This window comes from Oryctolagus cuniculus, chromosome 7 (assembly GCF_964237555.1).
Source record: "Oryctolagus cuniculus chromosome 7, mOryCun1.1, whole genome shotgun sequence".
NCBI classification, from domain to species: domain Eukaryota; kingdom Metazoa; phylum Chordata; class Mammalia; order Lagomorpha; family Leporidae; genus Oryctolagus; species Oryctolagus cuniculus.
This window is the reverse complement of record NC_091438.1, coordinates 118,045,119-118,059,639: the sequence shown is the minus strand read 5'-3', so window position 1 is coordinate 118,059,639 and position 14,521 is coordinate 118,045,119. Positions and strand designations below refer to the sequence as shown.

The 14,521-nt window shown below is 43.3% G+C and overlaps 1 protein-coding gene across 3 annotated transcripts in view; it reads right to left on the bottom strand.

The window, feature by feature from the left end:
* USP24 (ubiquitin specific peptidase 24) overlaps positions 1–14,521 on the bottom strand; it is a 152,297-nt gene that overhangs the window by 87,916 nt on the left and 49,860 nt on the right. For all 3 annotated transcript variants that reach the window (XM_051856428.2, XM_051856430.2, XM_051856429.2), the window contains exons 6-12: positions 11,894–11,929; positions 11,428–11,493; positions 5,976–6,041; positions 4,789–4,863; positions 4,087–4,245; positions 2,491–2,605; positions 2,185–2,288 (exon numbers count right to left, since the gene is read on the bottom strand). In XM_051856428.2, coding sequence (XP_051712388.2) covers positions 2,185–2,288; positions 2,491–2,605; positions 4,087–4,245; positions 4,789–4,863; positions 5,976–6,041; positions 11,428–11,493; positions 11,894–11,929 — 621 coding nt within the window. The remainder of the gene's footprint in view (positions 1–2,184; positions 2,289–2,490; positions 2,606–4,086; positions 4,246–4,788; positions 4,864–5,975; positions 6,042–11,427; positions 11,494–11,893; positions 11,930–14,521) is intronic.

The window sequence follows — 14,521 nt, the reverse complement described above, 5'->3', positions numbered from 1 at the left end:
ATTTTTAATTTTACTCATATTTTGTGACTTCAATTAATATTTATCATCCCACGGGCAGAAAGCCTGTTTCAGAGCTGCAGACTACTGTCAACTTTATGGCTGAAAATCACTTTATAACTTCAATCACGGCACTGTCATGCCTCACTGGTCCTAATATGAGCAACCTCAAAGCCAGGGGGGCATTTTTGGATTCAGTTCCTTAAGAATTTTCTTAGTCTCTATTGTGCACATAGAACTGCTGGCTGAATGCTGCAGGTATATGCAGAGTCTTTGAAAAGTTCATGGAAACAGAGATCTAAAATATTCTGCCCCAAAATTAACACCTTTTAATACCATTCTTCCACCAACTTTTTTAGTATCCTTGTGCAATCAATATGCATCATAGTCTTTCAATGTTCAAACTTACATGGATTCCAAACTCATACTCACAAGTAAAATTACACAAGGGAAGTCCACCAAGGCCAAGGCATGAGAGGCAAAATCTATGGGACCCAGGGCTGTTTTCTTTCACTCCTGCACCTAACTTCCCCTCCTCTGCTCTGTAATGCTGGGCTGAGAGTCTGCAATTACATTTCCCAAACTCCTCTGCCTGCCATCTTACTACTACATTCTGCCAATGAGATGCAGTGCTGGGAGACAAGAAGGCAGGAGGAAGTAAGAAGTGTTTCTGGTTTAGTGTAGAAGGTGGATGTCTGTGCTGGCTGAAGTAGCGAAGGATTTTGGAAGCACGTCTCTGTCCCAGCACACACAGTGAAAGCACTTTCAAAAGCAGTTTCCTTTGCTTGGACTTTACACCCCTGCTTCCTTTTTGTTCCTCTTCTCTGTTTTGGCTCTTAAATCTCAGCAACACCTTTATAAATAATCACCTACAGTCCATTCCCCATTGTAAATACTGAGCATGGTATCGTTTCCTGAACAGCCTCTGATTAAGTGACTAACTGGATATAGTCCAGGTGAGCTCCAGCCTTTTATCTGGAGTAGTACCTAGATGAAGGACACCACCATACAGAAACAGAATTGGGCACTAGGTCTGGACCTAATGAATTTGAGATGCCAACAAGATCCACACGTAAAGGTGTTCTAGTGAAATTCTTTGGGGTCAGTGTTGTGGAGTAGTGGGTAGAGCTGCCTCCTGTGACACTGGCATCCCATATGGGTGCCAACTTGTGTCCCGGCTGTTCTACTTCTGATCCATCTCCTGGCTGATGGCCTGGGAAAAGCAGAGAAAGATGGCCTAAATGTTTGGGCCTCTGCCACCCACGTGGGAGACTAGGAGGAAGCTCCTGGCTCCAGCCTGGCCCAGTGCTGGCCATTGAGGCCATCTGGTGAGTGAACCACTGGACAGAGCATTTCTGTATCTCTCTGTAGTTCTGACTCTCAAATAAGTAAGTCTCAGAAAAGAAGGAAGGAAGGAAGGGACAAAGGAAGGAAGGAAGGGAGGAAGGAAGAAAGAAATTTTTAGTTATTTTGCACTGGGGCTCCGAGAAGAGGTCTGTATTAAGAGATAAAATATAGAGAGTCAGCAGAACACAATTATAGTCAGTCACAGAAGTGGATGAAACTGACTACAATAGAAGCTTTTAGAACAAGAAAGGGACTAAGGACTACAACTGGAAAAAACACTAGTATATAAAAGCAAAGTCGAAGAGACTAAGTTAATAAAGGCAACTTAAGAAGGAATGTCAGAAAAGAAAGACAAAAACCAATCGAGTGGGCTGTGACCAAAGAGAAGGGAAAAGCAACAGAAGGGAGGGCTGCGTCCTGCCACACCTGTTCAGAGGGCCGGCGGGAGAGATGCCTGCAGGCGTGGGAGGCGGCACCACCATCCTCAGTGGGAGACAGAATGGAAGACAGGAACAAATCACGTAACAAGAACAACACTGGACTAACATTCCTCTTAGCTCTGCCACTTACTGCTGAATAATCTTTGGGAAGACGTGCTGTATTTTAATCTAGGAAGTTGGAAGACTAGACTATCTCAGCAGTTAGAAACTTCTGGTGAGTACTGGAATCCTTTTTATATATGCAATCTTGATAAAAACCAAAAATTGTAAACTGGATTAGGCTTAGCTACATGGTTAAAGCAAGACAGATGTTGCATTTCTGTGCTTACTCAGCATCTTCCTTCCTTTCCCGTAGTCCAAAAATGTCAGGAAAAGGCAAAGATAATTCTGATCAACTTACCTGTATCTTCCAAATTTTAGTGAGTTCATCTAAAGACAATTTGCTGCCCAAGAGTTCAATGATTCCCTTTATACGATCACAGTATTGGGCTTGGTCTATGTTGCCTGGTGGAAGCAAGCAGAGAAGCCGCCAGAGGCAGTGAGCACTGACCCCTAAACACAATCCTAGTAAGCTAAGGTAACAGAGATGTGCTACATGGTTACTACTACAGTCAAAGCAACAGTTTTGTACCTTTTTTTTTTTTTTACATAAAAGTGTTATTTAAATCATGTGTGAAGTAATTTTCAAGTTTTGAAAGCAACCTACCTTCCAGTGCAATTGACAGAACTGAGTTTTCAACGAGCCAATCTAATAATCTGTCTGTATCTATAGCATTCTTCACAGATTTGGATAAAGTACTATCTTCTATTAGTTTGGTTACCTAAAAAGACAGGATTATTATCACTGAACATAATATACATAATTAAAATCTACATATACAGCCTGTTATTTTTAGTGTTTACAATGTGGTCTGATGATTAGTCAAAACGTACTGAAGGCCAGTTATTAACAGTTAACAGACTACTACTTGTGATGTCTCTTTAACAAGAACAGGGTGTGGGTATTACAGCTCACACTCCCTGGAGCACTGGCCATGGGCTCAGGGACAGCAGCTAACCCAGACCCAAACTCCACTCAGGGAATTTCCTTCCAAAAAACTTTAGTTTGAGAGACAGAAACAGAGATGAAGACAGAGAGGGGGTATGGGGGTGGGGGTAGGGGGGAAGGGTGAGGGAGAGGGAGAGAACATGAGCAAGAGAAAGCTTCCTCATCCATTGGTTCACCGCCCAAAGACACCTGCAAAGGCCAGGGCTGGGCTGGGGCTGCAGCTAGGAGCGGGGAATGAAATCCCAGTCTCCCTCGTAGGAGGCAGAAACCCAATCACTGAGCCATCACCACTGCCTCCAAGTTCTGTACTGGTGGGAAGCTGGAGTCAGGAGGCAGAGCAGGGAATTGAACCCAGCACTCGGATGTGGGATGCAGGTACCTTAAGTGCTAGGCTAAGACCTGCCCCATACTTCCTCCACATTTCATACTCGGGACCACAAAGAAAAGTGTCAGTCCTTCACTAATAACGGAACTACAAGATGAGAAACTTGAGAGCTATCCATGGCCACAAACTCTACTGGAAAGAAGATGCCACACTGCAGACAGAGAGGGAATGAGGCCAATGTGCTTGGAGAAGCGGGGACAAGACTCGCGCAGAGGTCTGCCCACAGTCAAGTCTCAGGTTCTCGTTGCTCCAGTTGCACATCAGACTCCCTGTCCTTTCATGATCTGGCTATTTGATCCTTCACTCCTGGGCAATAGCCAATTCCTAACTAATACAAAACTTAAGGAAAAATAACCATAATTATGTCTGAACTATACTGGCTTCACTTTTCATTCACCAAAACCAATTGCGATGCTTGCATGGGTTTGATAAAACTTTAGGGCGCTACAATCATTTCTGCCATTTTGCTTAGATCAACACAGCTGAGTCATTTTGTCTTTGTCCTAATCCCACTTAGAAGATTTGGTTTAAATAAACCCATTTATTTATTTATCTGAAATAAATAAATTTATCTGAAATAAATAAATAATAAACTGTACCCTTAGGGTAAAATGTAAATCTCAAATTTTGAAGGATTACATTCTATGAAATTTCACAAAAATGCTAAGGAGTTAAAATATTTCAGCAAATGAAATTTGAAAAGGAATACATATAAGATGGTTCTACTAACATACAATTATAAACAACATTTCATACATAATCACTCTCATTTTATCATTAAAAGAAATTATTTCCCAACATTTTCATAAGCACGAGTCTGAGCAGAACTTGGAGTGTCCAGGTCTCCCAGAGCCTGATGCAGAACTAACCTCCTTGAGGGAATTCATCTTAGCACTGAAGTGTGGCGACTTCAGCATGCGCAGCAGGATGTCCAGCCGCAGCTCATCCACGGCCGTCACCAGGTCCGGTTGGAAGCGCATGCAGAGTAACTTAATGGCAGACAAGAGCTCAGGGATGCTAACCAATCTCTTTTATTTAATAAAAACAAAACAAAAGACAAACTGTAAAAATATTTTTGATCTCAATTTTTATAAAACACACAGAAAACAGGATGACAACAGGGTGGTGGTATCTGATCCCTAAGTGGCCCAACTGAGTACACTTTGTTTCTAAACAACATTTAGTTCCTAGGTAAGTAGCAAGGGAAAGGGAACGGTCCCGTGAGAAATTCAAGGACATTAAATTTTAACGTCCAAATTGCTTTCAACAATTTGGATAAACTTCTAATATCACAATATTTTAAAGCTCCTTCTATTCCACAACGATTGTAACACCATCAGAATCACGTGAGTGAAACTCTGAATGGTCTCGATCACTGAGAATCGATCACTGCATTCATTCTAGGGACTGAGGTAGCACCAGCCACTGGCGTTCCAGAAACGGCATTTTGTGGTTAGGAAATGTCAAGTGCATTAGATGTGATTGTATGTAACCCAAAGAGCCCTGCCACACCCTGGCTCTGTTCCTGAGCGCTCCCTGCACCAGCTCACTGGGCTGGACACAGCATTTACCTTGTCCTTGAGGTCCTTCTCCTCCACACTCCGCACATCCTGGATCGTGGTTAGAATGACTGGGTCTAGCATGGGCTGCGGAAAGAGTGTGCCCCAGAGCACATAGGAGACATTTCTTCTTTTACAATTCACAGAGGAGAGTGTGCTAAGATGTACATTCAGTCTCAGAGCCACCATTAACCAGCTAACACCATACCAAGTACACCTTTAACTCATTCTGTGCCTCAGCTTTTTTTACACTAATATGAGCATAGTCCCTATCATTTTCTACCTTAGGAGAGTAATTTTGAAGAGCAACTTAAGACACATGGACTTTTACAACATTAAGCATGAGTATTAGTTTTATAACACAGAAAATATTTTGCATTTGATTTTTAAAAAGTGAATGTAAGTATGAACTCTGCAAAATATGCGAACTTCTGAGCTGTTCTGGCTGGCTGGTGTGAGTGAGGCCTACGGATGACGCACACAACATACTCTCCAGAACGGAGAAGGAATAGTGCATCCAAAACTCTACTCTTAAAGGACACCACATTTTCCAAACCATTTGTGGTATTTTAAAAATATCTCTGCCAACGTTACAGGTTTCAGACTTATTTATAAAGACAATAAATGGAGGTATTTCAATATGACATTTTGTTCAGCAAAACCTATTAACTAAAATGGAAACAAGGAAACATAAAATCCCTTTAGCTTAGAAAATGGAATGCTCTTACCTTGGACTGTTCTATGGCTTTCTAACTTAGAATTCTGTGGGGCAGCAGTCAGACAGGATGTGCTGCTAAGTGTTACTCAGAAGTGGGCGACTCAGCCACTGAGTGAGCCTCCCAGACTGCTCAGCCCTGATCTAATTTAATACAAAACGGAACTGAACCCTTCAACATCCCGTGATAGCTGCTACTTACTGTACAGACAGGAAGTCAGAACCAACTTGGAATTATATTTGATAAGTTGAAAAGGTAACAACCTTCTCCAATGTTACGATATCTCCTCTACTCATACTTGAAATTATTTAGTGCTTTTTTTTTTATTTTCTGATAATCTTTCTTGCTAAATGGACAGCTATTCTGAAAAAAAGTTGTTACTTTGAATTATGGACAATTGTGAACAACCTGACAGGAAGAAACCCTTCAGAGTCCGCATGTCTCGGATCAGTGTCTAAAGAACTGTGCAATGGCCAATCCTACCTGCACCACAGAGGGATTCAGGTACTCTGCGCACACTCCTAAGGGCTGCACCAGGGCTGAGACGGCCTGGAAAAAGACACCGCAGGTTAGAAATCAATGGGAGAGGGCCTTCTCCTTTCAAAATTAAACAAGTTTTTTTTCACGTACCAGAAAGAGTCAGAGTGATTTGATCAAGTCAAGAATCAATGACTAGAGGCCAGCACTGTGGCACAGCCAATAAAGCTGCCACCTGTGACACCAGCATTCCACCTGGCCACTGGTTTGTGTCCCAGTGGCTCCACTTCTGATCCAGCTCCCTGCTAAAGGCCTGAGAAAAGCAATGGAAGATGGCTCAAGTGCTTGGGACCCTGCCTCCCACGTTGGAGATCCAGAAGAAGCTCCTGGCTCCTGGTTTCAGTCTAGCCCAGTCCTAGCTGCTGCAGCCACTTGGGGAGTGAACCAGTGGATGGAACATCTCTTTCTCCCTATGTAACTCTGTCTTTCAAATAAATAAAATAAATCTTTTTTTTTTTAAAAAAAAAAAAGACTAACTCTGGAATAGAGGAAGTCACAGGAAGATGTCAATCTGAATTATTACAGAAATTTAATACAATGTAAGGCCGGCGCCGCGGCTCAATCGGCTAATCTTCCACCTGCGGTGCCAGCACACCAGGTTCTAGTCCCAGTTGGGGCGCCGGATTCTGTCCCGGTTGCCCCTCTTTCAGGCCAGCTCTCTGCTGTGGCTCAGGAGTGCAGTGGAGGGTGGCCCAAGTCCTTGGGCTCTGCACCCGCATGGGAGACCAGGAGAAGCACCTGGCTCCTGGCTTCGGATCAGCGCAATGCACCGGCCGCGGCAACCACTGGAGGGTGAACCAACGGCAAAAGGAAGACCTTTCTCTCTGTCTCTCTCTCTCTCTCTCTCACTGTCCACTCTGCCTGTCAAAAAAAAAAAAAAAAAAAAAAATTGAATACAATGTAAATCAGAAAATGTCAATAAAACTTTGGAGGACTGGATGAAATCATTCTAAAGGTTCATACAAAGATAATTTTTTGAAAAGGAAAGAAAGCTGGGGTGACAGTAAAACATGTCTTTATCAAAAACAAAGGGCTGTCTGATGAAAATCCAAAAACTTTCCTGAAATATATAAATGAATGTCCCCATAAGTGGGGAGACACTATTTCCCAAATGAAAAGCCCAATGTTGTAAAAATGTTAATTCTGCTCAGAAGGACCTATAAATTGAGCACAAATCCAACATGATCTCAGAAGAGAATCTGACATGTTGACTATATCCAGAAAAGCAAAATCATGAGAATCATAATATTTTAGAAAAGAATGACACTAGGCATTACTGGCACTACCATAGTATAGAAATGGACCAAAGAATAAATGGATGAGCAGCAGGAATAGAAGTCCAGAGTGCATCCACATACACAATGGGACTCTGATCCATGGTAAAGCCAGCAAACACAAATAGTACGGACAAGGGGGTTCTTCAACAGAGATTACCTATTCAGATACCTAACTGGTTACCCATTTGGAAGACAATAGAAGTGGATTCCTGCCTTCCACAATATATAAAAGCAAGTCCCAAATTAATGAAACAGCTAAGTTTAAAAAATAAACTATCATAGTAATTATCTACATACCTACCTATCTATCTACCTAACTACAGTGCAATACTCTTCAGGTGGGAAAATATTTTCCAAGCAACTTAAAAAGCAAGTTTAAAAAACTTTTTAAAGGGGTCGGGCATTGTAGTATAGTGGGTAAAGCCATTCCACCTGCAAAGTTTCCCCTGTGAGCACAGGTTTGAGTCCTGAGTGCTCCACTTCCCATCTAGCTCTCTGCTAATGGCCTGCGAAAAGCAGCTGAAGATGGCCCAAGTCTTTGGGTCCCTGCCAACCACATGGGAGATCCAGAGGCATTCCCTGGCTCAGCCCTGGCCACTGTGGCCATCTGGGGAGTAAACCAGTGGATTGGAAGATCTCTCTCTCTGTAACTCGGCCTTTCAAATAAATAAATAAATCTTAAAAAAAACTTTTCAAGGCATAAAGGAAAAACGTGACTACATAAAATTTTGAAACTTCTCTATGCAAAAGATGCTATACATAAAAATGGAGATAAGCAAAATGCTTGAAAAAATTTACAAACACACAAAGTAGGTATATTCATAAGAATATAAAATTAATCATACTAAAAATTAACCAATAACCCAAAAGAGATCTAAATAACTAGCCAGTTCACAGGAGAAATGTAAACAGCAAGAATCATGGCAAAATGTTCAAGTTGACTGAAATCAAAATATTACACAGGGGGCCAGTGCTGTGGTGTAGCAGCATGTTGACTGGCATCCCATATGGGCGCTGGTTCGAGTTCTGGCTGCTCCACTTCCAATCCAGCTCTCTGCTATGGCCTGGGAAAGCAGTAGAAGATAGCCCAAGTCCTTGGACCCCCGCACCCACATGGGAAACCAGGAAGAAGCTCCTGGCTCCTGGCTTCAGATTGGTGCAACTCCAGCCATTGTGGTCATCTGAGGAGTGAACCAGCAGATGGAAGACCTCTCTTTCTCTCTGCCTCTCTGTAACTCTGACTTTCAAATCATAAATAAATCTTTAAAAAAAAATCACACATTAAATGATACCACTGCTTAGTCCATCACCCTGGAAAAATTCAAGATTGAAGATATTTATAACAATTTGGGAACACAGACTGGTACAAGCTTTTTGGAAAAAGATAAGAGCACTGTGAATTATAATTTTTAAATATAGTCTTTATAACACAGTTAAGGAACACTAAGTTCTTGTAGCAGGAAAAACTTACAATTAACCCAATGCCCATTAATAATACCGCTCATGGTATGCCCCTTAAAGAAATATGCTGGAGGGGCCGACCATGTGGCACAGCAGATTAGGCCACTACCTGTGATGCTGGCATCTCACATAGGAGTACCAGTTCAAGTTCCAGCTGCTCTGCTGCTGATCCAGCTCCCTACTAATTTGCATGGGAAACTAGCTGATGATGGTTCAAGTAACGGCCCCTGCTACCCAGGTGGGAGACCTGGATAGAACTCCAGGCTCCTGGTTTTAGCCTGGCCAGGCCACAGCTGTTGTGGCCATCTGGGCAGTGAACCAGTGGATAGAAGATCTCTTTCGGTCTCTCCCTCCCTATTTCCTGCCTTTCAAATAAAGGGAAGGGAAGGGAAGAGGAAGAGTGTGGAGGGAATGAAACATGTTGGAGGCATTAAAAAATATTTGAGAGCACTAATGTGAAAGAGACGTCTATGGTATAATGTTAACAAAACACACCACGAGGTATAGGTTTGAGTATGATTCAGTATGGGGGGGCGGAGAGGTAGATAGGTGAGGGGGAAAACACACAGAGACTTAGGCAAATGATTTAGAAAGTCCTCAGAAAGGCTACATGCTCAGTGGGTAACCATTACTGAGAAGCCACACATGCGTGAGGGGGTGGCAGAAGGACAGGCAACTTCCATTTCTTACTTCGTACAGATACTTTCAACTGGTAGGACTGTGAAGTAGGACTTCCCTCTAGTATTTTTCAAATTCAAAAACACGTGACTCGCACTTAGTCTTATTAAATGGCCTAAATTTATTCTGGGACACAGCCTCCTTCTTAACTGGTCAGAAATCAGGCACTCATAAAATTTTAATTATACCTGCTTGCTAAGATTAGAGTCTCGGGTTGGGTGTTGTAGTTGCAGCAGGTTACGGCACTGCTTGGGATGTTCACATCCCATATCAAAGTGTTGGTTCCAGCTACCCTGCTTCTGATCCAGCTCCCTGCTAATGTGCACACATGAGAGACATCAGGTGATGGCTCAAATACTTGACAATCACATGGAAGATCAGGACAGAGTTCCAGGCTTAGCCCAGCCCTGGCTGTTATGGACATCTGGGAGTGAATTAGCAGATGGAAGATATCTGCATGTGTTGCTCTGCCTCTCAAATAGATGAAAATAAATAAATGAATACATAAATAAACAAACATCTAAGAAAATGATTAGTCTCAACCTTTGGAATTTCCTTCTCAATTCAGCCTAAACAATATAATTCCACATCAAAGTGCAGAACAACACAGTTGCCTTTTCTTTCTTTCTCTCCTTCCTTCCCTCTCTCCTTTCTTTATGTGGCAAATGCTGACTCTGTAGGGAATTAACAAGTGTTCTAGTGCTAAAAAAAAAGAAAGAAATTAGAGGCTGGCACTGTTGCATGATGGTTAAGCTATGGCTTGCAACTTCTTCAGCATCCCACACCATATCAGAGAGCTGGCTTGAGTCCTGCAGTTCTCCTTTTTTTTTTTTTTTTTTTTTTTTAAAGATTTATTTTATTTATTTGAAAGACAGAGTCACAGAGAGAGGTAGAGACAGACAGACAGAGAGAGAGGTCTTCTATTCACTGGTTTACTCCCCAGACGGCCGCAATGGCCGGAGCTGAGCTGATCTGAAGCCAGGAGTCAGGAGCTTCTTCTGAGTCTCCCATGCGGGTGCAGGGGTCCAAGGACTTGGGCCATCTTCTACTGCTTTCCCAGGCCATACCAGAAGGCTGGATCAGAAGAGGCGCAGCCAGGACACAAACCAGCGCCCATATGGGATGCCGGCATTTCAGGCCAGGGCTTTAACCCACTGCGCCACTGGGCCGGCCCTAGTTCTACTTCTGACCCAGCTCCCTCTTACTGTGCCTGGAAAAAGAAGTGGAGGATGGCCCAAGTATTTGGAACCCATGTGGGAGACCCAGATGGAGTTCCTGGCTCCAGCCTGGCTCAGCATTGGGCCCTGAAATAAATTCTGAACTGAATCAATAAATTTATTATGTATCATATACCTGCCACACATAATATCCTTTTTTTAAAGATTTATTTTATTTGAAAGACAAAGTTACATGGAGAGAAGGAGAGGGAGGGAGGGAGAGAGAGAGACAGATTGACCTTCCATCTTCTGGTTCATTCCTCAGATGACTACAACAGCTGGGGCTGGGCCAGGCTGGAGCTGGAAGCCAGGAGCTTCATCTGGGTCTCCCACATGGGTGGCAGGGGCCCAGATACTTGGCATTTTCCGTTGTTTTTTCCAGGCCATTAGCAGGGAGCTGGATTGGAGTGAAGCAGCCAGGACTCGAACTAGTGCCCATATGGCATGCCAACTTCACAAGCAGTGGCTTTACCCACTATGCCCCAAGTATGTATTTAATAGTAAGATCACTTCATGGAACCACCATAGATTAAGGGAGAATTATCATGGGCAAAGGGAAAATAGAGGGCTCAAAACCCCAAATATCCTACATGCAAATTTGGTTATGATTAGCAGTAAACTTTTCCTTGGCTACAGAGCCATAGAGTCTGCTCCTGTAAGATTAATTTAACAGTAAGCTTAATGTGTGCAGCCCAAGTGCCTTGGTTGTGTACCAACCCAATGAAAGTGTGCTTCCACGCTGGGCATGTGCGTGATTTAACTTACCCCAAGTTCTATGTCTTCTGAATGGAGCTTGGCTTGGATTGCTGCAAATCCTCCTAATTCCCCAAACTGAGAAGAAAAAGGCACAGATCGATTTTAAAATGCTGCATTTTAATTATGTAAGCAAGATCGAGGGCTACCCTCCTAACTTTATCACTTTGTTCCACAATATCAGTCTGGAGACAATAACCACAAAGATCATTCTAGCACTCCTGTGGTATACTGCAGGACATGGGCTAACTCCAAATGCCGATGATCATCTCCACTAATAAACTGTTCACACAAAAAAGGAAGGAACAACAAAAATTTAGGTTCCAGGGGAAAACTGGCCACTGTTAGTGCCCTTTTGCAAGGAAAAAAAAATCTGACTATTCTCTGTAACTACCATTGACTTAAAATATCAAGTGCTGGGAAATTTCCTTAGAAAACAGAAAATACACTACATGGCCGTAACAACAAAGTTGTATACCTTATTGACCAAATCCACAACCCATCCGTGTGGCTCCTGTGAGAAAAGAAAACAGAGATTGAGACTGCAGTAGGCCAGCTTTCTTATTAGCCCCTCCTTACATCCTGAATGAGAAGCAAGAGAAAAAACAGTAAAATTTGAAAAATACTTCGAAAGGTTTTCCCTAGTGTTTCTTAACATGAATATCTGACATTGCCATATGCAATTACAGGCAGCTGTGACGTGTACTTTGAAGGAATGTCCTCGATGTGGAGCATTCGTGTACTTCTGGGTACCTGCGATGAGCTGTTTCAGCTTTCCAAAGTATAGGACAATTTGAATTACATTTTCTAATAAAGTTATATTTTATAAATTGAGAATTAATTATTCACCTAATGAGCAGTAAATCAGGAACCAAGAGAGTGCAGTCTTAGTACCAGGTGCATCACTAATTAGTGCCCTTCAGCTCATTCTTTCTTCTTCCCTTTCCTGAGTAGTCCCTGTCCTAGGGGCTGGATACCGGACGGTGACTAAGGAGAGATGTGGCACCTGCTTTCAAGGAACTCGCATTCTAGCAGTGCCAATGACACCAAGTGAACCACCACATATATAAGATAAACGCAAACTGTGCTAAGTCCCACCAAAGAGAAAACAAAAGGTCCTCAAAGGAAGAACAGAAGGCAGGTGGCGGCCAGGAAAACCTCTCTGAAGAGATCATCTCTAACCTGGAACCTAAGAATAAGACAGCCTGAGTCACTGAGGAACAGCCCAGAGGTGGGTATTGTGGAGCAGGTTAAGCTGCTGCCTGGGATGCCCCTAACCTGTCTGGGTGTGCCTGGGATCAAGTTCCACCTCCGCCTCCCTGCTAAAGTACCTGGGAAAGCAAACAAGTGATGGCTCAAGTACTTGGGCCCCTGTTATCCTGGAGGGAGGCCCATCTGGAGTTCCTGGCTCCTGGCTTCAGCCTGGCCCAGCCCGGGCCATTGTAGGCATTTGGGGAGTGAATCAGCAGATGGAAAATCCCTGTCTTTCAAATAAACAAAACTGAATAAATATTTAAATAAAAATGAATAAACAAACATTTAAAGAAAGAACAGCCCAGACAGGCAGCAAAGGCTAAAGGACCTGTTTGGGAAAGGCACAACGAGAATACTGCATTTGAAAAATTCAAGGAAGCTCTCCTGGCTGGGACACAGTGCCAGGGGAGAATGGCATGGGGGACTGTAGAGAGGGGGACAGGCTGGAACATGCAGACACTGTAGCCTGTCGTTAGAAGACAAGTAACAGGAATGTCTGAAGCAAAAAAAAAAAGTGTTTTATGTTTTCAGATCGCGCTTGCAGTTCCATGGAGAATGGGAGCGTGGAAGCGTGAGACAACCACTTGGAAGACGGTGCAATGATGAGAGGACAGGGTGGTGTGAAGCTGGATGGCAACAGAAGAAAGACAGAAGTCAACAGGAGACACACCTGAGATGAAACCAAAGGACTGACTTATGGCTTGGATTTGGGGAATGAGAAGGAGGGACAAATGGTGGCTGGATCCTATGTCTGCAGCCTGAGCACCCAGGCCTCTGGGGATGTTATCTGCTAAGAATGAAGGCTGGGGAAGCGAAAACAAGCTCCTCTTCCAGCACACTAAGTCTCAGAACTCAATGACAACCGAGAGTGAGGGTTGCTCTTCAGATCTGCGGTGCTCAGAAAAGAAGTCTGGCCCAGAAATATAAAGGGGGGTGTTGGTGGGACTCGGCATGAAGCTGACGTTGAATCCAGGAAAATGGAGGGGATTTCTTAGAGAAAGTGCAGCCCTGGATGAAAGCTGGTGGAGTGAAGGGGCTGACAGAGAACTTGCAGACAGACAGCAAACAAGAGGCTGCAGCGTCCTAGACGCAAAGGAACAAACAGTTTGCAGGAGGCAGCAACCGTGGCCAATGCTGCTGGCCGGGTCAAGAGACATTTCCTTCTGAGTTGGACACAGGGAGGGGTTGGTGCCTTAAAGAGAGTGGTTTCGGTGGAGAGTGAAGAAGGCAGAATGGAATGCCCTAAAAAATCAAGGGGGCTTCGGTCTGGTTTCCCTGAATAGCACTCCAACTGAAAATAACTGATATCACCGGATAAGAACATTAAAAAAATAATCCTTTAACATATACAGCTGAGTTGACAACAAAAATCTCAGATGTTTAAAACAATGAGGAAGCAGGAGTCCTGTGAAGTCCACAGACACGGATGCCAGCTTTCAGCCCACGGGCATCTGCAGAACCCTGTGGCCTGTGTGTGCATCTTTGTAAGAAATGGGACACAGCCCAAGTGGTAGCAGGGAGAATCACAAGTGCTTGTCATCTGAGGTTGGAAGCTACAGAACAACATCATTAGTGGAGGGCGAACTAAAATACATTTACCTGCAGGAAAGGAAAACAAGGAAGCCTATCTATTTTGACTTTGGTACTGGATGTGGGGAGAACACGTTTTTCTAAGAATTTATAACCCGATTTCCCCTCATAAGGCTTTGTGGCTCAAATTCACAGTGACATTATGGTCTGAAAAACATTAAGCTAAAAATTTATTCCAAAGTGGTCCTAGATTATAGGACTTTCAGGCAGCTGGAAAAAGTAAAAATAATCCTTTTTGCAGGAAACAACTTTGAATTCAAGC